Below are 26,318 nucleotides of genomic sequence, written 5' to 3'. Positions count from 1 at the left end.
CCTGCTACCTTTACGATGTCATCAAAAAAACTTAGTAGTGATAAAAATTCCTTTCATTCTAATAAGTGTAATTCTATATTTAAAAAAAGGAAGTAGATGTGCTGACCTCTTGAAAAGTGATTCAAATTAAATATGAATATGAACACCAAAAATAATATTTGATTTTGACAAAGGCATTGATTCAATAATAGTTTTATTAAAACAGGAGGAAGAGAATAATAACTAGAGATGAAACGGATAGTTGTTTGGCCGGATACCGGATACCGGATATCCGGCGAGCTGCTAGGCCGGATAGCCGGATATCCGGCGGCCGGATAGTTGTCCCACTGTTATGTTGCATGTCGTAACGAGTTTAGCGCTGCACAGGTGCTTCGAACGCGATCAGTAGGTCTAGTAGACTAGACAAAAAGTCACACTTTTCGAAAATCGAAATCGTTCGAATAGAATGTCAGATTTTGCCACTCGTCTAAGGGGCAGATCAATTCGGGCGATTTCGGTTGCCATCGTGAGTATGTGATTGAATAGCGAAAATTCAATTAGTTTACTTGCTGCGTAATCTGAATGAACTGCATTATACAGGGTGACTTTGAAATCGTTGACATTCTTTTTAAAATAAGACTACTCATGATTCCCCAAATATGAGTCATATCAAAAGAATTAAAATTTCAATATTTGAAATCTTGTACAGACGACAGCACATCAATCTTCATATTGTGGCATCTTATTTCAATCTATTAAGTGTTATTTTACAACAAAATGTATAGGATGATGTGCTGTTGACTGTACAATAGTTTTAAACTCTTTTTAAGAGCACACTAATACAAAAACATAGTTAAAATAATGACAAAAAATCTCATTGGAGTTGTCTCATATTTGGGGAATGCACCATGTATCATGAGTAGTCTATATTAAAAGGATGCCAACGATTTCAAAGTCACCCTGTATGTCATCAGACCATCAGTGAAAAAAAAGATCGCCTATTTTATTTGGCAATATTTCGAATTTTCGACATTATAATATACAGGGTGACTGGAACTGAACCCGTCATAGCTAATACGCGTATAGAGGAGGTCATTTGCTAATTATTGAACCTTACTTTCTATGACTAAAGTTTTATAGTTTAGGAGATATGTCAATTTTTATACTTTTTTCAGATTTTTCCGAAATTTGACCTAAAAACTGCATCAATTCTTTTTCTCGCGTGACTTCAACAGGTTTTTTTTTATTTGATACTAGCGGCCGCCCGCGACTTCGTACGCGTGGACCTCGTTTTACTCCATTAGGGGTGGAGTTTCGTAAAATCCGCTCTTAGCATCTATAGCGCATACATTTTAAATTTCAAATCTCTTACTTTAAACACATAGGACTTTCATAATATAAACTTCCAACCCTTCTTTTATCTCCTTAGCCCCCGTGGTTGATTTCTAATGATACATTTTCAGTATATGTACCACCACCACCACCACCATTTCAGCCATAGGACGTCCACTGCTGAACATAGGCCTCCCCCAATGCTTTCCATGTTGATCGATTGGAAGCGGCCTGCGTCCAGCGCTTCCCTGCTACCTTTACGATGTCGTCGGTCCACCTTGTAGGTGGAAGTCCCACGCTACGTTTTCCGGTACGCGGCCTCCATTCCAGAACCATTCTGTCCCATCGGCCATCAGTTCTGCGTACCATGTGCCCTGCCCATTGCCACTTCAGCTTGCTAATCCGTTGGGCTATGTCAGCGACTTTGGTTCGTTAACGGATCTCCTCATTTCTGATTCGATCTCGCAAAGAAACACCAAGTATAGCCCTCTCCATAGCACGCTGTGCAACTGAGCTTCTGTATACGGCCTATAGTGAGAGGCCACGTTTCCGAGCCATAAGTTATCACTGGTAACACACATTGGTTATACACTCTAGTCTTCAGGCATTGAGGTATTTTAAAGTGGAAAAAAGTTGGTCCCCCCCTCTAACTTCTAAAATAAGAAAATGAAAAATCTAAAAAAAAAACATTTGATGTACATTACTATAAAAACTACCAACGAAAATTGTTTTGAACGAGATCTAGTAAGTAGTTTTTTTAATACCTCGTAAATCGTAAACCGCTTATTACCGCGTAATCTTTCATACAAATAACTTAAATTAAAAAAAAATCATAAATCAATGGTACGGAACCCTTTGTGCGTGAATCCGACACGCACTTGGCCGGTTTTATTTTATAGTGATTGTAACGGCTTGCAGACCGCTCGGTCCGCGGCTGGGACTTGTCCGCCGGCACCGAGGCGTGGCGCGGCTGGTGCGGTGGCGCGGTAAGCGCGCTGGCGGCCGGCGAGGGCGGCGACGCGCGCCTCGTGCTGGCCGCCGCCGGCGCCGCCGTGCGATTGTACGACACGCGCAGCCGCACGCCTGTCTCTACCTTGTGGTCAGTAGCATAACTACTAAATTCTAGTCGCGTTGCACGTAGAATTTTGTCCAATGACCCCAAGCTACCTATCCTTATCGGCCGCGCGTAATTATATTGCTGTCGCGACTGTGCGACGGCGCCCGCAGTGAGTGTGCGAGCGCGACAGCAACATAATTACGTGCGAGCGACAAGGATGGGCAGCTTGGGGTCATTGGACGGGATTCTACGTGCTCACGGACCAGGCTTTACCAGAGTAAATACAAATGAGTAGCTCATCTTCATAGAAACGCACCGAGCGCGGTTTGTATGTGAGCGCGCCAATACGTATGCGGCGCGCAAGCACTGACAAAATTTAGAGTGGATTATCGGTGAGTTGCCCCGAAGTTTGTCAGTGTGTGCGTGCACACCGCATACGTATTGGCGCGCGCTCACATACAAACCGCGCTCGGTGCGTTTCTATGAAGATGACCTACTCATTTGTATTTACTCTGTAACTACTAGTCCGGTCGCCGAGAACATAGAATTTCGTTCAATGACCCCAAGCTACCTATCCTTATCGCTCGTGCGTAATTATATTGCTTTCGTGCTCGCACATTCACTGTCCCGTCACACAGTCGCGACATCAATATAATTACGCGCGAGCGATAAGGATGGGTGGGATTGGGGTCATTGGACGAAATTCTATCTGCTCGGCAACCGGACTTTAATAATACATGAATTGACAATAATTAAATTTATTTACATACATATTTATAGAAACCAACAGAGATACATAGAAAAGTAAGATTAATGATAATTAAAAGATTAATTGAATGTGCGTATTTTCATGAATGCTAAAATTCATGGTTAGCGAATTTCACAAAGCATTCACTATTTCATTTGTCTTGGGTGTCACGAACTATTTGACGCTGACTGTACAATCGACACACATAGGCTATGATTTTTTTACAAATAGCACCTATCACAACACAAGTACATAACTTTTTACAAATAGCACCTATCACAAGTACATAAGACTGGTGTCTGACGGGCCTCAGGTCGAGCGGCGTGAGCGGCGCGTGCCCGTCGAACCGCGGCGTGGGCGAGGTAGCGGTGACCGCGCTGGCGCTGGCGCACGCGCACCGCCTCTACACCGCCGCCGCCGACAAGCTGCGCCTGTGGGACCTGCGCATGTGAGTACCTCCGAGCTCTAGCGACGTCACACTCGTGGCCTGACGGGCCTTAAGTCGAGCGGTGCGGGTGAGGTGGCGGTGAAGGCGCTGGCGCACGTGCATACACCGCCGCCGCCGACAAGCTGCGCCTGTGGGACCTGCGCATGTGAGTGCCTCCGAGCTCTAGCGACGTCACACTCGTAGCCTGACGGGCCTTAGGTCGAGCGGCGTGGGCGAGGTGGCGGTTACCGCGCTGGCGCACGCGCACCGCCTCTACACCGCCGCCGCCGACAAGCTGCGCCTGTGGGACCTGCGCATGTGAGTGCTTCCGAGCTCTAGCCGACGTCACACTCGTGGCCTGACGGGCCTTAGGTCGACCGGTACGAGCGAGGTGTCGGTGAAGGTTTTGGCGCTGGCGCACGCGCACCGCCTCTACACCGCCGCCGCTGACAAGCTGCGCCTGTGGGACCTGCGCATGTGAGTGCCTCCGAGCTCTAGTCACGCCCGTGGCCTGACGGGCCTTAGGTCGAGTGGTACGAGCGAGGTGGCGGTGACGGCGTTGGTGCACGCGCACCGCCTCTACACCGCCGCCGCCGACAAGCTGCGCCTGTGGGACCTGCGCATGTGAGTGCCTCCGAGCTCTAGCGACGTCACACTCGTAGCCTGACGGGCCTTAGGTCGAACGGTACGAGCGAGGTGGCGGTGACCGCGCTGGCGCTGGCGCACGCGCACCGCCTCTACACCGCCGCCGCCGACAAGCTGCGCCTGTGGGACCTGCGCATGTGAGTGCCTCCGAGCTCTAGCCGACGTCACGCCCGTGGCCTGATCGACTTCAGGTCGAGCGGTGTGGTCTAGCCTTTGTATAAAAATAACAGCTGTAAATTATCGATTTTCGCGATTTCTTCAGTTGCATTTGACTCGCAAAGTATCTATTGACTGTGTTAAATTGCGCATACCATCGCTGACTGAATGAAGTGTATTTTTATGAGTTGTCAAAGACGCGACTGTGTAATCATGAGTATTATGACGTCATCATCATCATCATCATTTCAGCCACAGGACGTCTACTGCTGAACCTCCTTATTAGGCCTATTTGCCTCCCCCAATGATTTTCACATCGCCCGGCTGGCAGTGGCCTGCAATCCTGCATCCAGCCCCATCTTGTTTTTACGAGTTCTTCACTTTATTATGACGTCACTAGTTTTTTATTTTCTTAAGCCGAGTGTGTTTAACCATATGATTTTATAACCAAGTAAAACTAATGCAAGCGGCCGCACTGCGGTTTTTTCTCGCAACTGTGAAAATTTTGGCCATATTCGCAGTTTTTAATCGCAGTGTGTATGGGTGGTTTCGCGGTTTGGCGGTTTACCGCTTGCGGGAAAACGTAGTGCTGATTCAGCCTTAACTCTCAAATGTGTATTGTCGCAGAATTGCTACACTCCGATCTTATGACATTTTGAAGGTTTTTTTTAAAATTGATTTCTGAACAAACTGCGATGAAACCCATAGACAAACATATTTTTTTATGTTTTGACAGTTCTTGACAAGTACTTGTCAAATAAAACTTTTTTGGCGGGTATACAAACATTGCTTGCGACTCCAATACTAATGATTGAAACTGCTTTAAGCGGACGCCTGCGCGTTTTCAAACAAGTGTTCCGTCCGACGGAATGCACCCGCCATTGGGACTTTCGTATGAAACCGCGCGAGTGTCCGCTTGACGTAGTTTCGAGCCTAAAAGCAGAGTAAATACAAATGAGTAGGTCATCTTCATAGAAACGCACCGAGCGCGGTTTGTATGTGAGCACGCCAATACGTATGCGGCGCGCACGCACAAACTGACAAAATTCGCAATTTCTTATAAAAATTTGGGCGCAAAAAGCAAATCTAGTATGAAAATCATCAAACTTCTAATGCTCGTAACTCAGTTCAGACTGAGTTTAGAGGTATATATGTCATAGTAAGTTTGGTTTATTACACTATTTTGTAATCAAAAAACAAAGTTTGGTCGATGGCCGCGCGAAAAAAAAAAGACGCCAATTTCCGGCATTGTCTTTTGTCAGTGTGTGCGTTCACATACAAACCGCGCTCGGTGCGTTTCTATGAAGATGACCTACTCATTTGTATTTGCTAAGTGTGAAATATCTTGTGGCCCAGGATGGAGTGCGTGTGCAAGGTGTGGTCGGGGCACGCGGCGGCCGTGATGTGTGTGGCACTCGGGCGCGGCGCGGCGGGCGAGCGCGTCGCCACCGGCTCCAAGGACCACTACGTGCGCACCCTCGACATGCAGCCCGCCGACACCGGTATGTGACGTCACACCAGCTGGGCCGCGGCGCCACCGGCTCGAAGGACCACTACGTGCGCACGCTCGACATGCAGCCCGCCGACACCGGTATGTGACGTCACACCAGCTGGGGCCCGCCGACACCGGTATGTGACGTCACACCAGCTGGGCCGCGGCGCCACCGGCTCCAAGGACCACTACGTGCGCACGCTCGACATGCAGCCCGCCGACACCGGTATGTGACGTCACACCAGCTGGGGCGCGGTGGCGTAACTATAGGCAGGGCTGGAAAAATGCCACGGGCTGCCGACCCGAGGGGACATGCGCATTTTGAGGTCTTGGGTCGGTCAAAGATTTCCAAAAAAATGTTTGCCACGCCTGAAATTCGAACCAACTTAAATCTGTTCAAAATTACACCCTGTATTTTAATTGCTTCGGTCGCACGGTGATCAATAATGNAGTACCGCAGCGGCGCCGCATCTCTGTGCGGAAGTGCACTTATTGACTGATTGAATTTGTGATATCTGAGCATTGCTAAAAAGTAACTTTCGTAAAATACCTCGCGCGACTCCAGCCTCAAGCGCTAGCATCGCGTCGACTTTTCGATAAAGCGCTCACGCACGTGAGCATGTGCACTCGGCGCTGGTGCTCAACCCTTATAACCAGTGACCAGTAGGCCTAAGATGCGCGCCGCGATAATAGTTTATCACGACATTTTATCGATTTTACGCCGTTAGCCCAACATTTTGCCGTCTAACATCATTGAAAAGATTTTATGACGGCGTGCATCCTAGCCCGGCTGAACATGAACAACCTTAGCGGTTGAAAAGTGTGCGGCGAGAGTGAGGAGGACAGGCACCACGTTCTGTGGTACTGTCCTCNTATGTGACGTCACACCAGCTGGGCCGCGGCGCCACCGGCTCCAAGGACCACTACGTGCGCACGCTCGACATGCAGCCCGCCGACACCGGTATGTGACGTCACACCAGCTGGGCCGCGGCGCCACCGGCTCCAAGGACCACTACGTGCGCACCCTCGACATGCAGCCCGCCGACACCGGTATGTGACGTCACACCAGCTGGGCCGCGGCGCCACCGGCTCGAAGGACCACTACGTACGCACGCTCGACATGCAGCCCGCCGACACCGGTATGTGACGTCACACCAGCTGGGCCGCGGCGCGGCGGGCGAGCGCGTCGCCACCCGTTTAGGCGCGATTGGTCCAATTCGCAATTGGTCCAATCGTGAAAAATTCACAAATTCGCGATTAGTCCAATTCACGATTGGTCCAATTCGCTAATGGTCCAATTCGTAATTGGTCCAAAATAAAAGGATATCTAAAATTAAAGAAATAAGGAGGTTATTCAACTTTTACTACTATTGCAGAAAAAAGCGAATTGGTCCAATAGCGAATTGGACCAATCGCGAATTGGACTAATCGCGAATTTGTGAATTTGTCACGATTGGCCCAATTGCGAATTGGACCAATCACGCCTAAACGGTCGCCACCGGCTTCAAGGACCACTACGTACGCACGCTCGACATGCAGCCCGCCGACACCGGTATGTGACTAGACACCAGCTGTCAGTGGCGTAACTATAGGTAGGGCTGGCAAAATGCCACGGGCTGCCGACCCGAGGTGGCATGCGCATTTTGAGGTCTTGGGTCGGCCAAGTCCCTAATCGTACGTTTACAGAACTGCATTCAAAGATATCCAAAAAATTGCTTGCCTCGCCTGGGAATCGAACCAAATGAAATCTGTTCAAAATTACACACTGTATTTTAATTGCTTCGGTCGTTAGGATAAGTAGTAGTAGTATAGGGAAGAAATCTAACAAACTTGATAAATCAAATGAAAGGAAAACCGCGACATCTTAAATTATTTAATTATTTACAATAAAAATGGTATGGTGATGAATTTTCGCAAAATTTTTGGAAATATTTGAATGCAGTTCTCTTTCTTTTCAAAAATAAAGGAATGTTTTCTTTGAGAAAAATTTTCTATCTACATTATTAAGAGTACATTCCCTTCAGGTGGCATTACAAAATTCCACTCTGTGTACGTAGCGTAGGTAAACAGATGCGAAAACCTGAGTGAATTGAGGCGACTGCTTTAGTCGAATCAATTTACCTGGGTGAAATGGTTCCGAGGTGATATGTCGACACTAAATGGGTATATTTAGTGGATACTTTATCACCCAGGCAAACCAAGTGGAATAATCCTTCTACTACAGCAGACGATCGAAAAGTGGTAAAAGAGGTCCCTAATTCGTTGTGGTATGAGCGGTGCCTACCAAAGCTGCTGGATCAGTATCCAGTTTTTTGATATCCTACTAATATTATAAATGCGAAAGTTTGTGTGGATGTCTGAATGTCAACATGTTTGTTACTCTTTCACGCAAAAACTACTGAACGGATTTTGTTGAAACTTTACAGTCTTATTGTTACACAATAGGCAATAATTTAGACCGATCTGTGACACAAAATTTCACGCGGGTGAAGCCGCGGGTAAAAGCTAGTCTTGTATAGTTTATAAATAATCGAGTGAGATCTCCTCTCGTTTCCACCCTATATTGTATAAAAACGTGTTAAGTGGTGGTTAACCCTTTCTTACCGGCAGGCGCGTGGGAGGCCAGCAACCGGCGCCTGCTCGAGCCGCCGCACTACGACGGCGTGCAAGCGCTCGCGCTGCGAGGAGACGTGCTCTACAGCGCCTCGCGAGACTCCAGCCTCAAGCGCTGGACGCTCGCCGACCTGACCCTCACGCACGTGAGTACCACGGCCACATCGCAGCAGCAGCGCTGCATCTCTGAGCGGAAGCTGCAGTTATTGACTGATTGAATTTGTGATATTTGAGCATTGCTAAAAAGTAACTTTCGTAAAACACCTCACGCAATCCTGCCCCAAGCACTGGACGCTCGCTGACCTCACTCTCACTCACGAGAATACCGCCCCGCAGTGACGCATCTCTGTGCGGAAGTGCACTTATTGACTGATTGAATTTGTGATATCTAAGCATTGCTAAAAGTAACTTTCGTAAAACGCCTCGCGCTACTCCAGCCTCAAGCGCTGGACGGTCNAAAACCTCAAAGAACTTCCTCCAATTAAACCTGAAACTAAGCAAACTAAAGATATATTATTAAACTATGTCTATGAGGTCATTAGAGTATCATATTTGATAACACAAGAGCGAAATGAGCTATGAAATTCAAAAAATAGCTTTTGTTTGTCAGCATCCAGAAATTGATTAAAATCGGCAAAGATTTATCTCTCAATTAGAAAAAAATATGAGAATTAGTTGTGTAAATGCATAATAACATCTGGAGATCATTATTGAACAGCCTTCAACTTCAGGGTCTGTAGGTAGAGGACGCCCGAAAAAGGCTTTAATCGATTTAGGTGACAGAACTAAGCGTAGTAGATTAAAAGACGAAGTATCATCCAGAAGTGAAGAATAGTTGTGCTTAGCAGCCAGGATGAAACTTCATTCAGTCGGAAAACGTAGGGCTGCCTCAGCACTTCATAACATTTCATCACCATCTCCTGAATTTACTGTTAAGTCACGAGGCAGTCTACAGAATGATATTTCGTATTCGACAAAATAGGCACTAGCTAGCACTTTTTACCCAATCGAAATTAACTAGTCTTTAATATATTGAACTAAGGGCATCAGGGGGGTATACTTAGAACTGAAACTCAAAAATATTTTTTTAATCAAACCCATACGTGTGGTGTATCTCTGGATAGGTCTTCAAAAATGATATTGAGGTTTCTAATATCATTTTTTTCTAAACTGAATAGTTTGCGCGAGAGATTCTTCCAAAGTGATAAAATGAGAATTTTAAAGTTACTGCTTTCCTCATGAACGCGTAGAGGTATTAAATTGAAATTCATATCATATAATCAGGTCCATAGTGCCTTTAAGCTGTAACAAAATCAAAGTTATATACCTACAGGTTTGTACGGAACCCTCGGTGCGCGAGTCCGACTCGCACTTGGTCGGTTTTTTAAGATTGTAGTCTCAAATACATTATTTTAATAAAGAAATACTTATTTACTTAATGATATTTTCAATAACATTAGTAGATAATTGTAATTTCAGATTAAAATATTTTTGTCATCCTAAATTCTGATTATTGATCACTGTGGGTCGTTAGGGTAAGTAGTAGTATAGGGAAGAAATTTCTCTAACAAACTTGATAAATCAAATGAAAGGTAAACCGCGAAATCTTAAATTATTTTTAAAAAAAACATGGTGTGGTGGTGAATTTTCGCAGTCGGAAACTTTTGAATGCAGTTCTCTTTCTTTTAAAAAATAAAGGTGTGTTTTCTTTGAGTATCTATCCACATTATTAAGAGCAGGCATTTCAAAATTCCACCCTGTATAAAAGCTATTTGAGTTAAGATGTCGTTAACCCTTTCTTACCGGCAGGCGCGTGGGAGGCAAGCAACCGGCGCCTGCTCGAGCCGCCGCACTACGACGGCGTGCAAGCGCTCGCGCTGCGAGGAGACGTGCTCTACAGCGCCTCGCGAGACTCCAGCCTCAAGCGATGGACGCTCGCCGACCTGACCCTCACGCACGTGAGTACTGTGCGGAAGCTGCACTTATTGACTGATTGAATTTATGATATCTGAGCATTGCTAAAAGTAACTTTCGTAAAACACCTTGACCTTGACAAAACGACCTGACCCTCACGCACGTAAGTACCGCCCTGCAGCGCCGCCACTCGGTGCTTAAACTGCACTTATTGACTGATTGAATTTGTGACATCTGAGCATTGCTAAAAAGTAACTTTCGTAAAACGCCTCACGCGATCCAGCCTCAAGCGATGGACGCTCGCCGACCTGACTCTCACGCACGTGAGTACCGTAGCGGCGCATCAATGTGCGGAAGTGCACTTATTGACTGATTGAAGACGTAGCGTGGGTAGGCCTCCCACTTGGTGGACCGACGATCTGGTGAAGTTAGCGGGAGGTGCGTGGATGCGAGTGGCGCAGGACCAGTCTTTGTGAAAATCCTTGGGGGAGGCCTTTGTCCAGCAGTGGTCGTCTTGCGGCTGAAACAAACGAACTTTTGTAAAAAACCTTGCGCGACTCCAGCCTAAAGCGCTGGATGCTCGCCGACCTGACCCTCACGCACGTGAGTATCGCAGCGGCGCCGCATCTCTGTGCGAATATTGACTGATTGAATTTGTGATATCTGACCATTGCTAAAAAGTAACTTTCGTAAAACGCCTTGCGCGACTCCAGCCTCAAGCGTTAGCATCGCGTCGACTTTTCGATAAAGCGCACGTGAGCATGTGCACTCGGCGCTGGTATAACCAGTGACCAGTAGGCCTAAGATGCGCTCCGCGATAATAGTTTATCACGCCATTTTATCGATTTTACGCAGTGAGCCATTTACTTATTTTACGCGTAAGTTAACATTTATATAACGTAAGAATAACATTTGTCGTCTAAAATAATCGATAAGTTTTTTTCACGGCGCGCATTCTAGTCCGGCTGAACATGAATAACTTTCGTGATCGCATTCCTTAGCGCTCCTGCACACGACGCCGACGCCGCGCCCCTACACTGATCATACGCGCCGCGTATAGCCCGCCGCCGCGCCGTCACCGCGCCATCACAGCATAAATTCGCTGGCGGCTTCACGCGGCGCGTATAAACAATGCAAAGGCGCGGGGGCGGCGCGGCGGCGGCATCGAGTGCAGGAGTGCTTACATACAACCGTAGCGTCGGTGTTTTGTTCATACAAAAAAAACGATCTGGTGATCGTATCATACTGTAACGAGAACGATATATCATTCGCGCTCTTAAGACATTCATCCACTAACGTCACGATCGTTGCAGAGCGTGATGAACGCGCACAAGGGCTGGGTGACGGGCGTGTGCCTGCTGGGCGCGGGTGACGGCGAAGCGCTGGTGTCGTGCGGGCGGGACGCGGCGCTCCGGCTGTGGAGCCCGGGCCTGCGTGCTGCCGCGCCGCCCGCGCCGCTGCCGGATGCGCCGCACGCGCTGCGGCCGCATCCCGACCCGAGGACTAGGACGCTCTACACCGCCGGCAAGTGAGTATAGGCAGGGTAAATACAAATGCAACTAAAAAAAGTACAAAGACAATGACGAGAAAAGATAAAAAAAATGTTGGCAAAGGATCAAATACCCAATATACAGGGTGTCCCGTAATGTAACGTCAAGCCGGAACTGGGTGTTGAGGCAAGTTGTGCTGGTTATCAGAAAAATATTAAAAAAAATCTATGTGGCATATTTTAAAAATAATATTATTTTTACAAAATGCCACATAGATTTTTTTTATATTTTTCTGATAACCAACATAACTTGCCTTAACACCCAGTTCCGGCTTGACGTTGCATTACGGGACACCCTGTATACTTTTTTTTTAAAATACATAAATATTATACATAGTCACACCCAGACCCGTCACAGAAATTAAAATTCATCATTTCAATTTCTGCCCGGCCGGGAATCGAACCCGGGACCTCTCGGCATAGTAGTCCGTTCTGAACCACTACACCAAACGGCCGACTAAAGTACCGACAAATGGGCCTTATTACGAAAAATTTAAGGACGAACTCTGGTTTAAAATGACATTTCCATGCTAAATGTTAATTTAAACCAGGGTTCAAATGAGAGGAATTTGTAATAAGAGGGAATAGGTATGTTTGAGATTGCGTCTATCATAGTTTAGAAAATAGTAATGGAAAATGTCAAAAGTCATAGGTTCTGAAATTGCGTAGCTAGATGGCGATGTGCTTCGTTAAATCGCGATATCATTTGATTTTTTCCTGGGTATTTAAGTTAAAACATTAAGGTTCAATATACTTCACTTTACGTACTCTTTAAACTTGGCTCAGTTTTATTTTACAACCACGGTCCGAGCTTTTTGGGACACTGTATATTGTTGTGGTCCTTCGAGCCGGATATAACGAGTCGTCGTAACGCGACGTTTATTAATGAGTTACATTTTGTTTTATTAATAAACGTCGCGTTAAGTCCCGTGTCTTAATATTTTAGTTAGCCGAAAGACTGGACCGAATTATACAGAAACACAGACGAATATGGTTGAGTGCTGTGACGTATTATTAAAACTTATGGACAATGACATGTATTAAAAAATACATGTTATCTTTTAAACTGCCTTATTTTGTTCAAGAATTGTATTTGTACCGTGGGTTAATGTGTGATGTGTTGCAGCGGCGGCGAGGTGCGCGCGTGGCGGCTGAGCGCCGAGTGAGCAGGTTGTGTCTCCGACGCTAAAGCCTGGTCCGTGAGCACATAGAATTTTGTCCAATGACCCCAAGCTACCCATCCTTATCGCTCGCGCGTATTTATGTTGCGCGCTCGCACACACTGCGGGGGCCCGTCGCACAGTCGCGACAGCAATATAATTACGCGCGAGCGATAAGGATGGGTAGCTTGGGGTCATTGGATGAAATTCTACGTGCTCACGGACCAGGCTTTAGGCGAGCCTCTGTTACCCACTCTTATAACCCTGCTGCACGTCAGTGCCGTCTAATTTTCACACTCCCGCTACCACTTATAGAGAAAGCATTCCGCTGTTCACTTCGTTGTAATAATCTTCGTGGTAATGGAAATTGTGCTCCCTACATTTTAACAATGAGGCTCGTCTAACTTTCTATTCGTAATCAACTAGTGCCCTGTTCGAACACGCCTCTATCCTTGTCACTAAGCCGACGAACTCGCCTGATCTTAGCTTCCAAAGTTGCAAACTGTTTGACATGCAAAATCCACGTATTTTCATTCTAGAATGGTACTAAACGTTGCGAGATTGTAACCAAGCAATTATCCCGTATTTGACTGACATTCGCTTGCAGCACGCGTCGCCGCCGCTTCACCGAGCCGCAGCGGGCAAAACGCTTCGTCTAGCGTTTATTGCTCGTGGTGTCTATGGCTTGCAGATGACTTAGTTTTAAAGAAATACAAAAAGTAATTTAAGCGGAGTAATATGTATTTACATATCAAAAAATTCTCACAAGGGCATTTCAGAACTTCCATCTGCAGGTCACGTGGACACTATATTTTCAAATGTTTTTCCTGTGTGCTTTTATGTTCCACTCATGNCACTCATATGATTATCATCGTAGATGTCCAACCAAACTAACCTTGTAACATGAACTAACCGAGCTTTCCATGTAGTTCTCGTCGATCCCACACATTGAGCTTTCGTTGTCGTTTGTAGCGTAGTGACTAACTCACGGGCACTATAACGGTGTCCTCGTGTTTTAATATTTAACAGCTTTTTCTGTGCCATAATTCAATCATTCATCAAAAAGTACAGCGAGGTCTTCATCGAGGAGATCAGAGGTGGAATTGTGTAAAACAATAGTTATCATTTGACAGTTCATAACATACGAATTATTCTGTCAAACGCTTTGTTTAACTGACTTTATCGTACGTTATGAACTGTCAAATGATTACGATTGCTTTACACAATTCCACCTCTGCTCTCGGATCAATCACTTTATAGCAGTAGCAGTTTGAAGTCATCAGGAGGCGTGGAAGTCACTGACGTGCGATTTGTTGCAGCGACGGGCGCGTCCGTGCGTGGCGCATGCGCCTGCCGCGGTGACCGGCCGCGCCCGCGCCCGCCAGCCCGCGCGGCCCGCGCCGTGCTTGGCGGTGACCGCGGGGCCCGACCACCACGACGGACCACAGGCCACACTACCGAAACCCCACATGAACCTCGTCCTGCGAATCCCCTTTATCACTGTTCGGATTGCCCCGACTGGATCTGTCAATAGGCCGTATAGGCCGCGGCCTAGGGGCGGCAGATTTCAGATGACGCTTACTCGATTTCAGAAGATAAAAGTTAAATAAAGATCCAACCCCACCCTAGCCTACGGGCGGCAAAACTGTAAATCCGCCACTGCTGTTCGCGTGACCCGCCCGGATCTCACAAAATTGCTCAATCGACGCATGCTCGCGAGCTATGATTCGTTAATCGATGCGTTCGCGACCACTATAGTATTGAATGTCACCTCAAATTAACGAGCGGCAGGTGAAGTATCTCATTAGATAGTTTAGGGCCTAAGTGTGACGTAGCGAGTTAATTCGTCTCCGACGAATGTTAGTTAAGGTGAATCGTACTTGTAGATCGAAACTCACTCATTTTAAAATGTAGCCGAGTTCACGTATACTGCTAGATTCGCAACAAAGGCCTTCATACAGATAATAAGATGTTATATTCGACCGAGCTATCATTAGGTAAGAACATAATATATTCTATGTATACAAATTAGACGATGTTAAGTCTGAATATTAGCTTAGCGGCTTTAGTTCCTGTGATTATTTGAGAATACCTAGTAGAACGATAGAGAGCCAATGCCTTATTGCCAAATTTTAATCATGCGCACAATTACTGTCTTTATCAGCTCCTCACTAGTGGACCATGTAAGACAACAATTTGTAAAAGACACATTTATTTCGTTACTTGTCTGAATTAGTATAACTTACTACTATTTTGTGCTGATAATACTGGATGTCCCGTACCACAAAAAAAAAGTATTATATGTCAGTTTACATTAGGACTATACAACATTTAGAAAACAGATGAATAGCCACAGTAAACTGCAGTGTGAATGATGTATGAAATGTTGCAATTTGGTAGTTTTTGAACATAGGTATTATTAGCACCCAGTAGTTAATGTAAAAAAAGACTTACTCGAACAGAAGCAATTAGAAGATACTGTGATTTTTATATATTTTTGTACATTCCTGTGCTACGGGTAGACGCCAGAATCATACATTCACATTTAGCTATACAGGACATAGGATATGATGGCAAAAATTTGAACAATATAGTCTGATCGCTGCCCATTATGTTGTTTTTTTCAATTTCTTCTTTTTTCACTTCTCAATATTTTTGGTCTTCTGGTGTTCCAGACTTTGTTATTATTTGTTAATCAATAAATAAACAGGTTTAATAAAGCACTGTAATATCTTGTCAAGTTTTTGCCAACAGCTACCTTGTGTATGTTTAATACCTTGTAGAGTTATATCGGTCGCGGTATTAATTAAATTGAATTCTAAATCAACTAATGTCCAAATATTAACTTTTAGTTTTAAGTATAACATTATTATTAATCTACGAATTTTAGTGAAAATATTTTATATTTGTTTTGTCCTTTCTGTTTTTATTCTTAGTATTATGTGTATCACTTCAGTATTAACACGCATACCTTCAAATAGTTTGTAGGAGAATAACGCGGTAACTTTAGCACTGATGTCATATTAGGTACGGCTCGGTTAAGTTAAAGTCCAATCACTAGACAACTTTTTAGATTTAGAGGTAACAATACGTGAATTGCGCTGTTCTATTGACATCAGTGCTCTCGTTCCCGATCGTCAGGCTATGATGATGCTGGTAGCTTTATTAATAAACAAAGATTTTATCGTTGTTAATTTTGTCTCAAAATAATAATAAGCTTGAATCTAGTTAACGATAACGAATTATAAATGGAAGAGACGTGTTTTTACTTCAGCGTTTAATTTAGAGTTCGTACGCCTAGTCAATATTATTGGGATTGCGTGTGTGACCACTGTTTGTAACTTTTATTAAAATTATACTATATTGTTTCCATTTATCAATATGAAAATATTAAAAATTAAAAATGCAATCATTGAATTTTTATTATAATATTTGGAGCAAATGAAATTATTGTGAAACGTTTGAGATTAATTATTATCGTTTTGAGTGTCGTTTATTTTACGTAGTATCAAATTTTATTTTTTAATTAGGTATCAATAGTATCGTTTTTACACTGATGATGATATAACTTAAATACATTTTAATTAAAATTTTACGACTCGTTTTATTTATTCATTCACTCAGTTTTAGGTGTCGAGACTAAGGGTAAGTTGCACTACCTTATTTTAACCGTAAAATTACCGCACCGGTGCTTTTTGTATGGAGTTTGGCAGATTTTTGACGTTTGTCAAAGTTAAGTAAGATGGTGCAACTCAGCCCAACTCTCACTTCTACTGGCCGTCAATAAAGGAGGAGTCAGAAGCGAAGTAGCAAATTAAAAGACATCGTATCAGTCGACATAATATATTTACAGTGAACGCTGGCTCAACGTCGTTTCTCTCGGGCGGGCTCAGTACTTGTACTTGGCGTGCTTGGGATGTTTGCGGTGGTGGTGGGCGGGCGGCGTGGCGGGCGAGCGGCGCCGGCGCTCCCGCTCCCGCGACCTCTCCCGCTCCCGCTCCCGCGAACGCTCCCTTTCCCGTGACCTCGAGCGAGACCGCGATTTTCTTTCACTGAAATCCAATTGTAATATTAGAGCGCTTTCACATTAAGAGTATGCGCACACCGTTGATTTTTCGTCGGCCGACAGTATAGTCGGGCAGTTGATGATCAGTATGGGCATGTATGGGAGTGCGCACACTACGCCGATTCGATTTGGCCGATTCTTCATACAATTTGAAATCTGGCACAACTATCGGCCAACTAAAAATCAACGGTGTGGGCCTACTCTTAGGCGACTTTAGCAGTGCGACAAAGGCGTAACAGACACGCTGCCAATAATTTCATACTATATGACAGTGGATACCTGCCTTTTAATTATAAAAACGCTGCTGTCGCGCTTCTCACTCCCTAATGTGAAAGCGGGAATGCTCATCTCAAACTCATCTTAGTCTTATTAATAACTTGAGATTTTTTTTGAAGACTCAGTCTTTTAAATTTTAAATAAAACTTAAGAGCTTAAGTCCTTTAGAATTTTTTGTCTTTTGTAAAAGACTCGAGTCCTGCCAAGTATAACTCAAGGACTGAATCTTTTTAAAAAAACTCATGACTAAGTCCTCTAAATCCATAAATCAGTAAATACATATGGATGACGATATACATAAAATCACCCATTTTTACCTATTATTTATATCCCTACTCAAAGTATGACTCAGCTTAAAGAACTTAAAAGACTGAGAAGACTCGAAAGGACTCAGCCTCATGTGACTAACGAGCCCTAGTCTTGAAAATAGAATCAAGTTTCGAAATGAAGACAAAAGACTCGAGTTTCTTACAACTCTTGCTGCTATTGAATAACGAGATTGTTTAGAGTAGGCGCACACCGTTGATTTTTAGTTGGCCGATAGTTGTGCCCGATTTTAAATTGTATGAAGAATCGGCCAAATTAGAAGTAGAAATCGGGCACATGCCCATACTGATCAACTGCCCGACTAAACTATCGGCCGACGAAAAATCAACGGTAGTGCAAATCAAAGGATGATGGGCACAAATGTATGGAAAGTGGTACCCGCTCCAATAGCCATAACCAATATATATTTTAAAAGGCCTTTAGATGTAGGAAAATGTCTGCTATGGGGCCAGTTCTAATTCACGTTTTGAAAGCAGTAATTCCACTAAGTATTATAATGAAAGTATAACATAATCATCCATGTTTACGAGTATGTATTATGACTACAATCTATTCATATAACTAAAAGAAGCATTGAAAAGGAAAGGATTATACCTACGATGAACTACCCAAGCTATTAGCCCTTTATTCGCTTTCATCATCATCATCATGATCATTTTAGCCATAGGACGTCCAGTTGAACATAGGCCTCCCCCAATGATTTCCACAATGGCCGGTTGGTGGCGGCCTGCATCCAGCGCCTTCCCGCTACCTTTATGAGGTCGTCGGTCCATCTTGTGGGTGGACTTATTGGGTCTTGTGGGTTTATTCGCTTTAGCAACCCATAATAAAACCCTTAAGAAGTAATAAAACTTTAACCCCTTTATTAATAAAAGTTACACCCTAGTTGAACTCTGGCTTAAATTGTCATTTGGTATGGAAATGTCATTTTAATCCAAGGTTCTTCCTAGGTGTAACTTTTTATTAATAAGGGGGTAGTACTTCTTTAAATAAAAATATTTATTTCACAATTATCCCCATCAATAATTATAGAGTTAAGGAAGGATGCTGGAGCAGTAAACCCTTCCTGCCTCGCATAACCTAAGTACCATACGATGGACACGTATGATACTTCTTCTTCTTCTTCCTCGGTCCCTCACTGATGAGGATCGCGACCACAGATAGTGTTCCTCCACAGACTGCGGTCATAAGCTGTGTGGACCGCACGATGCAAACTCCCGCCCACCGTCTTCCTCACCGCGTCCGACCCTGCCCCGAGCGCGTCCCCCTTCATACTGTATGATACTTAGGTATACAAAAAGTATCTTTATCTTCGAACTCAAGGTATACAAAAAGTATCTTTATCTTCGAACTCAACCAGATCTGAGGCTGGTGGCCATAGTAAAAGTTGTTCGTCTTGGAAAGACCTTCCAAATGACACTACAAACATAACTATTGGAGCCGGGTACCATTCTGCAAAAAAGTATGTATATCTTCGTACACAACCAGATCTGAGGCTGGTGGCCATAGTAAAAGTTGTTCATCTTGGTAAGACCTTTCAAACGATACTAGACACATATCTATTGGAGCCGGGTACCATTTTGCCCATTGTCCTTTAGAAATAAAGTAAGATAGGTATATTGTAACATAGATAAATATTCTAAAAAAGAAAGAAACATTAACAAACTTACCTATATCGAGATCTCTTTTCTCGTGGTGGCGATAATGAGGGCTCCCGAGATTTCTTTGATTTTTTTGATGATGTTCTGTAAAAAATAATATAGAACAATGGAGGTATGTCATGTAGCTTCATAGATTTTTTTAACGCGCTCACTAGTGACGACGTACTTTGATGTAAACTCACACTATGCAGCCCTCAGATCGATCATTTAGAGCGCTTGTAGACGTCCGTTTTTTTCACCGGATAACGGACCGTCAAAAAACGATATCCTTTGTTTGCTGTCAATTTTCTCGCCGGACCCATGTCCGATGCATGTGCACACGTTCATTATAAACCATACGCCACCGCGAATCCGGCAAAAAACACGGTCCGTTATCCGGTGAAAAAAACGGACGTCTACAAGCGCTCTCACGCGGACTGTCAGTGCGGATCGATTTGCACAGCCGATCTGTATGAACTGCTAGGGAGCGAAGCGGTTCCTCCGGACCGCATTACTCTAAAACGCTCCCTAGAAGTTCATACAGATTGGCCGTGCAGAGCGGGTCCTCACCGGCCGGTCTGCGTGACACTAAAACCAGCCATAATCCGAGAGGCAGGCAAGGCAGTACTGAACAAACAAGGCAGAAGTAAGTAAATAAGGTTCGAATGCCAGCAACATAAGGTTTGTATAACACTTACGAGTAGGCGTCGTCGTCCGGCGAGCGCCGGCGCGGTTCCGGCGAGTCGCGCGCCTCCGCCGCCGCCGCCGCCGCCGCCGCATCCTTCGCCTCACGCGCCGCCTGCCGACATCAGAGTAGAGTACTCGTAAAAACGGAATCAAATCAAATAATTTATTTGTAAAACATAGGTACACATGGTATAGGTAGTACATAAAAGTGAGTAGAGATCTATGAGTGGCGTACAAATGGAGTACAAAATCTAGTGAGACCCGCTGGGGCCTAGTGGGGCCAGCTGGGATCTAGTGGGACCCTCTGGGATCTAGTGGGACCCTCTGGGATCTAGTGGGACCCTCTGGGGTCTAGTGGGGCTCGCTGGGGCCTAGTGGGACCCGCTGGAGTCTAGTTGGGCCCGCCGGGGCCTAGTGGGGCCCGCTAGGGTCCAGTAGGTTCTAGTGGGACTCGCTGGGGTCCTGGGACCCACCTTTTTGATGAGCTTGCGGCGGTAGTGTTGCACTTGCTGGGTCGCGGCCAGGCCGGCGCGGCGCGGGCGGGCGCCGGCCTCCAGCTCGTCGGCGTACTTCATACCTCATCACAGTGGGACCCGCTGGGGCCTAGTGCGGCCCGCTAGGATCCAATAGGTTCTAGTGGGACACGCTGGAGTCTAGTAGGAGCCGCCAGGAGTCTAGTGGGACCCGCTGGGGTCTAGTGGGACCCGCTGGGGTCTAGTGGGGCTCGCTGGAATCTAGTGGGACCCTCTGGAGTCTAGTAAAACCCTCTGGGGCCTAGTGGGGCCCGCTGGGATCCTCTGGGGCTTAGTGGGACCCGCTAGGGTCTAGTGGGGCTCGCTGGAATCTATTGGGACCCTCTGAAGTCTAGTAAAACCCTCTGGGGCCTAGTGGGGCCCGCTGGGTTCTAGTGGGATCCTCTGGTATCTAGTGGGACTCGCCGGAGGTCTAGTGGGACCCGCCAGGAGTCTAGTGGGACCCGCTGGGGTCTAATGAAACCCGCTGGGGTCTAATGAAACCCGCTGGGGTCTAATGAAACCCGCTGGAGTCTAGTGGGACCCGCTGGGGTCTAATGAAACCCGCTGGAGTCTAGTAGGACCCGCCAGGAGTCTAGTGGGACCCGCTGGGGACTAATGAAACCCGCTGGAGTCTAGTAGGACCCGCCAGGAGTCTAGTGGGACCCGCTGGGGTCTAGTGGGACCCGCTGGGATCCTTTGGGGCCTAGTGGGACTCGCTGGGGTCCTGGGACCCACCTTTTTGATGAGCTTGCGGCGGTAGTGTTGCACTTGCTGGGTCGCGGCCAGGCCGGCGCGGCGCGGGCGGGCGCCGGCCTCCAGCTCGTCGGCGTACTTCATACCTCATCACAGTGGGACCCGCTGGGGCCTAGTGGGGCCCGCTAGGGTCCAATAGGTTCTAGTGGGACCCGCTGGAATCTAGTGGGACCCTCTGAAGTCTAGTAAAACCCTCTGGGGCCTAGTGGGGCCCGCTAGGGTCCTGGGACCCACCTTTTTGATGAGCTTGCGGCGGTAGTGTTGTACTTGCTGGGTCGCGGCCAGGCCGGCGCGGCGCGGGCGAGCACCGGCCTCCAGCTCGTCTTCCAGGTACTTCATACGGCGTACGTCTAGTGTGGCTCGCTGGAATCTAATGGGACCCTCTGAAGTCTAGTAAAACCCCTCTGGGGCCTAGTAGGGCCCACTGGGTTCTAGTGGGACTCGCCGGGAGTCTAGTGGGACCCGCCAGAAGTCTAGTGGGACACGCTGGAGTCTAATGGGACCCGCTGGGGTCCAGTAGGTTCTAGTGGGACACGCTGGAGTCTAGTAGGACCCGCCAGGAGTCTAGTGGGACCAGCTGGGGTCTAGTTGGGCCCGCTGGGGCCTCGTGGGACCCGCTGGGGTCTAGTAGAACCCTCTGGGGCCTAGTGGGGCCCGCTGGGATCCTCTGGGGCCTAGTGGGACCCACCTTCTTGATGAGCTTGCGGCGGTAGTGTTGCACCTGCTGGGTCGCGGCCAGGCCGGCGCGGCGCGGGCGGGCTCCGGCCTCCAGCTCGTCGGCGTACTTCATACCTCATCACAGTGGGACCCGCTGGGGCCTACTGGGGCCCGCTAGGGTCCAATAGGTTCTAGTGGGACTCGCTGGAGTCTAGTGGGACCCGCTGGGGTCTAGTGGAGCTCGCTGGGGCCTAGTGGGGCCCGCTGGGTTCTAGTGGGACCCTCTGGGATCTAGTGGGACTCACCGGGAGTCTAGTGGGACCCGCCAGGAGTCTAGTGGGACCCGCTGGGGTCTAATGAAACCCGCTGGGGTCTAATGAAACCCGCNAGATTTAGAGACAACAACTGGACAGAACATGTTTTTATTCTCAACGAGGAAGCTCTTTCCCTTCATCACACCTGGTGGAAACTGATGATTAGGCTGAAGGTGGAAGGGAACTTCAACTACAGAGGAACTATGGCTTTCTACCTCCAAATGCCTACGTTTTACTCACTGGATTTTAGTTTTAACGTTTCTCGAGTCATCTTTGACTTATCGGAATATGTACAAAAAGACTGCTGATTTTATTTTAATACTAGCGGCCGCCCGCGACTTTGTACGCGTGGCTCCCGTTTTAATCCCTTCATCTATCTTACGCGGTTTAGATTTTTTCATACAAATGTTTATTCCCGCTAACTTCCGTTCCCGTAGGAATTTTGCAATATCCTGTTGTAACTAAGCTTTAAGTTTACTAAGGTACCTACATGCCAAATTTCAAGCGTCTAACTTAAGCGGTTTAGATTTTTCATACAAAAGGATTTTCCCGCTAACTCCCGTTCCCGTGGGAGCTTTGCAATATCCTGTTGTAACTAAGCTTTAAGTTTACTAAGGTACCTACATGCCAAATTTCAAGCGACTAACTTAAGCCGTTTAGATCTATATATATAAAAGGAAGTCCTGTTAGTTACTCCACTTATAACTCAAGAACGGCTGAACCGATTTAGCTGAAAATTGTCAGGGAGGTAGTTTAGAGCCAGGAGAAGGACAAAGGATACTTTTTATCCCGTTCGAAATTTTAAAAAAAGTCTGCTTATTTATTGCCATTAAGGCGGAACAAAGTTATTTTGAAAATATATTTCATGTACAGAATTGACCTCTACAGATTTATTATAAGTATAGATTTTGCAGTCAGGTTCACTGCTAGACAAAGGCCTTAACCAAGGATTTNGGCTCCGGCCTCCAGCTCGTCGGCGTACTTCATACCTCATCACAGTGGGACCCGCTGGGGCCTACTGGGGCCCGCTAGGGTCCAATAGGTTCTAGTGGGACTCGCTGGAGTCTAGTGGGACCCGCTGGGGTCTAGTGGAGCTCGCTGGGGCCTAGTGGGGCCCGCTGGGTTCTAGTGGGACCCTCTGGGATCTAGTGGGACTCACCGGGAGTCTAGTGGGACCCGCCAGGAGTCTAGTGGGACCCGCTGGGGTCTAATGAAACCCGCTGGGGTCTAATGAAACCCGCTGGAGTCTAGTAAAACCCTCTGGGGCCTAGTGGGGCCCGCTGGGATCCTCTGGGGCCTAGTGGGACCCACCTTCTTGATGAGTTTGCGGCGGTAGTGTTGCACTTGCTGGGTCGCGGCCAGGCCGGCGCGGCGCGGGCGAGCACCGGCCTCCAGCTCGTCGGCGTACTTTAGCACGCGCACTTCTATCTCGCGCAGTGTCTCCCGCTTCAGCGACTGCTCCTCGCTGCGAACCAAGTTTCCGAGTTGCTTATATCGAGCCAGAGTATCGCGGTGTGATTGGGGACTACGCGCGCCGTCTATTCACCGTCGCAAATCAGATTGAATGAAATTGACAGACCGAGATCTGTTTGGTTATTCAAAACATTTCAGAAACAACGCACAAAATACATTAAAATAAAAACCAAAGTAATTAAGTAATGTAAAGCTCACAGCAAGAAAATACAGGTTAACGAGTAAGGGTGTGACTGGATGGGAATGTGTCTACTCACGGACATTGCCCGCGGGCGGCGTGACCGGAAGGAGCGGCGAGCGTTCGGCGAACGAACAAGCAATGTTCGGTTCGCGAGCGAACATCTAAGAAGACGATCCTGACGCACTCTCTTCAACGACTTTGCACAAAACGGTCTCGATAACATTGTAAACTTATACCGAATAGATAATTAATTTCATACAGTCCACTCTTTTCATTTATAAACTTCCACTACACTCACTATCGAAGTAACAGAATGTTTTTCCGACTGAGTGACGGTGCGACTCGTCGGGAACATACGTCTGCGAAGCTTCGATCAACAATACCGTCTAGATAAATTACGTCTCGGGAATAAACAGCGCACACGAGAAGCGAGTTCTTATAACGACGGGATGTGCGTACCTGGAATTTTAGACTATTAAATATTAAATTAAATTGATGCCAGACGAAACAAGTAAGTAAAATAAAAGCTTGTAAATAGAGATCAATCACAATAAAAGAACTCACTTCTCAAGCACTTTTTTCCCGAGACGTAATTTTTGCGCTCACCCTTTCCGTCACGTTCGCACATTCGCGACCGCAATATAACACACACACGAGAGATAAGGAAGGTAGCCTAGGGTTATTGTACAAAATTGTATTTGCTCGGTACTTCAGTCGGTATCGTTGATCAAAGGCGGGGCTTAAAGGCTTCCACAGACCAAACGCGGGTCATACCTGAAGCAGTGCGGGTCAGTTTCAGCGCAGCAGTAGGCACACTGAAGGCAGCGCAGTATCAAAGCAGTTGCAACGCGGGCGGTTGTCAAAAAATTAAATATTCGAAAACCGCTTTCAACGCGCTGCTACCGCCCTGCGTCCGGGGTGTCATGCTAATATGGCCGCCATAGTAATACAACAGCGCGGGCCCGCGCTCTCGCCGCTTCTGTCCCGCTCCCGCGCCGCCTGGTTTGTCGTTCGGCAGTTGCAGTGCGGCGCGGCGCGGAGCGGTTGGAACGCGGGCTCGCGTTCAAAAGACAATGCCGGAAATTGGCGTCTTTTTTTTTCGCGCGGCCATTGACCAAACCTTACCAAATATTGGCATTATACAAAATATTGGCATTGTATGTGTAAACAAACAATACCATCCATTAAAGGCTCCAGACATCAGTATGGAGTAGAATTAGCGCAATATTTTTTTGCAATTTCTTACAAAACTTGCGTGCAAAATGCAAATCTAGTATTTAAAATCATCAAATTTCTAATGCTCGTAACTCAGTTCAGACTGAGTTTAGAGGTATACATGCCATACTAAGTTTGGTTTATAACACTATTTTGTAATCAAAAAACAAAGTTTAGTCGATGGCCGTGCGAAAAAAAAAAGACGCCACCTTCCATACAAAATCTGGCATTGCCATTTGGTGTGACACACTTCAAAGAGTTTCTTGTATTACAACTTGCGCGGGCCCGCATTCAAACTGCGCTGCTACTGCCCCGCGTTTGGTTGGGCGAAGCTTTAAGATGTGTTACCTGTCTGTCTGCGCGGCGGAGATGGCGGACGGCGTGGGCTCCCGCGCCGCCGCCGCTCCCGCCCCGCTGCCCGCTAAACTCGAGGCTGAGGCCTTAAGTATAAAAACGAGCCCTCATTGGTTTTTAAAAACCCTTTTTATATCTGCAATCGACTTAGGTCATAATCAGATGTTTTGTCTTGCTTTTTTGTGTGTTCATGAGGAGGGGTATTCCAATAAATTANGTGACTGATCCAGAAGTCTGGAAACCTTACATTGACAGCGGAGTGCCAAATTCAAATATTCAAATATGCTTGCGTTTAACCAAAAAGTTTCTAACTTTCCAACACTAATGTCCAAATATTAACTTAGTTTTAAGTATAACATTATTATTAATCTACGAATTTTAGTGAAAATATTTTATATTTGTTTTGTCCTTTCTGTTTTTATTATTCTTAGTATTATTGTGTATCACTTCAGTATTAACACGCATACCTTCAAATAGTTTGTAGGAGAATAACGCGGTAACTTTAGCACTGATGTCATATTAGGTACGGCTCGGTTAAGTTAAAGTCCAATCACTGGACAACTTTTTAGATTTAGAGGTAACAATACGTGAATTGCGCTGTTCTATTGACATCGGTGCTCTCGTTCCCGATCGTCAGGCTATGATGATGCTGGTAGCTTTATTAATAAACAAAGATTTTATCGTTGTTAATTTTGTCTCAAAATAATAATAAGCTTGAATCTAGTTAACGATAACGAATTATAAATGGAAGAGACGTGTTTTTACTTCAGCGTTTAATTTAGAGTTCG

At 46.2% G+C, this 26,318-nt stretch overlaps 2 protein-coding genes across 2 annotated transcripts; one reads left to right on the top strand and one right to left on the bottom strand.

Moving 5' to 3' along the window:
• Positions 1–15: 15 nt before the first annotated feature.
• LOC114358678 (kinesin-like protein KIF21B) lies at positions 16–16,451 on the top strand. Its single transcript, XM_028312700.1, has 8 exons — positions 16–34; positions 2,230–2,410; positions 3,430–3,564; positions 5,701–5,846; positions 8,447–8,595; positions 11,677–11,891; positions 13,039–13,082; positions 14,392–16,451. The coding sequence occupies exons 1-7, from the start codon at positions 16–18 to the stop codon at positions 13,076–13,078; spliced, it is 885 nt and encodes a 294-aa protein (XP_028168501.1). The 3' UTR covers positions 13,079–13,082; positions 14,392–16,451.
• Positions 16,452–16,899: 448 nt separating this feature from the next.
• On the bottom strand, positions 16,900–26,142 carry LOC114358677 (U2 snRNP-associated SURP motif-containing protein-like). The gene is made up of 6 exons (XM_028312699.1): positions 26,118–26,142; positions 25,525–25,636; positions 23,619–23,772; positions 20,080–20,180; positions 19,412–19,486; positions 16,900–17,124 (listed from the first exon to the last, which is right to left on the bottom strand). The coding sequence occupies exons 1-6, from the start codon at positions 26,140–26,142 to the stop codon at positions 16,962–16,964; spliced, it is 630 nt and encodes a 209-aa protein (XP_028168500.1). The 3' UTR covers positions 16,900–16,961.
• Positions 26,143–26,318: the final 176 nt, after the last annotated feature.

This window comes from Ostrinia furnacalis, unplaced genomic scaffold (assembly GCF_004193835.3).
Source record: "Ostrinia furnacalis isolate ACB-3 unplaced genomic scaffold, ASM419383v2 OfSCF4088, whole genome shotgun sequence".
Classification (NCBI taxonomy): Eukaryota; Metazoa; Arthropoda; class Insecta; order Lepidoptera; family Crambidae; genus Ostrinia; species Ostrinia furnacalis.
This window is presented reverse-complemented; position numbering and strand designations above follow the sequence as displayed.

Excerpts from the sequence above, each read along its gene's own strand:
- LOC114358678 (XM_028312700.1), top strand. Across the intron at positions 3,565-5,700 it reads CGCCTGTGGGACCTGCGCAT|GATGGAGTGCGTGTGCAAGG; the intron begins GTGAGTACCTCC and ends CTTGTGGCCCAG. Across the intron at positions 5,847-8,446 it reads CATGCAGCCCGCCGACACCG|GCGCGTGGGAGGCCAGCAAC; the intron begins GTATGTGACGTC and ends TCTTACCGGCAG.
- LOC114358677 (XM_028312699.1), bottom strand. The coding sequence starts at position 26,142 with ATGTCAATAGAACAGCGCAATTCAC. Across the intron at positions 25,637-26,117 it reads AATAGAACAGCGCAATTCAC|GGCTCGTTTTTATACTTAAG; the intron begins GTATTGTTACCT and ends AAAACCAATGAG. Across the intron at positions 20,181-23,618 it reads GCCGCAAACTCATCAAGAAG|GCGGCGCGTGAGGCGAAGGA; the intron begins GTGGGTCCCACT and ends TGATGTCGGCAG.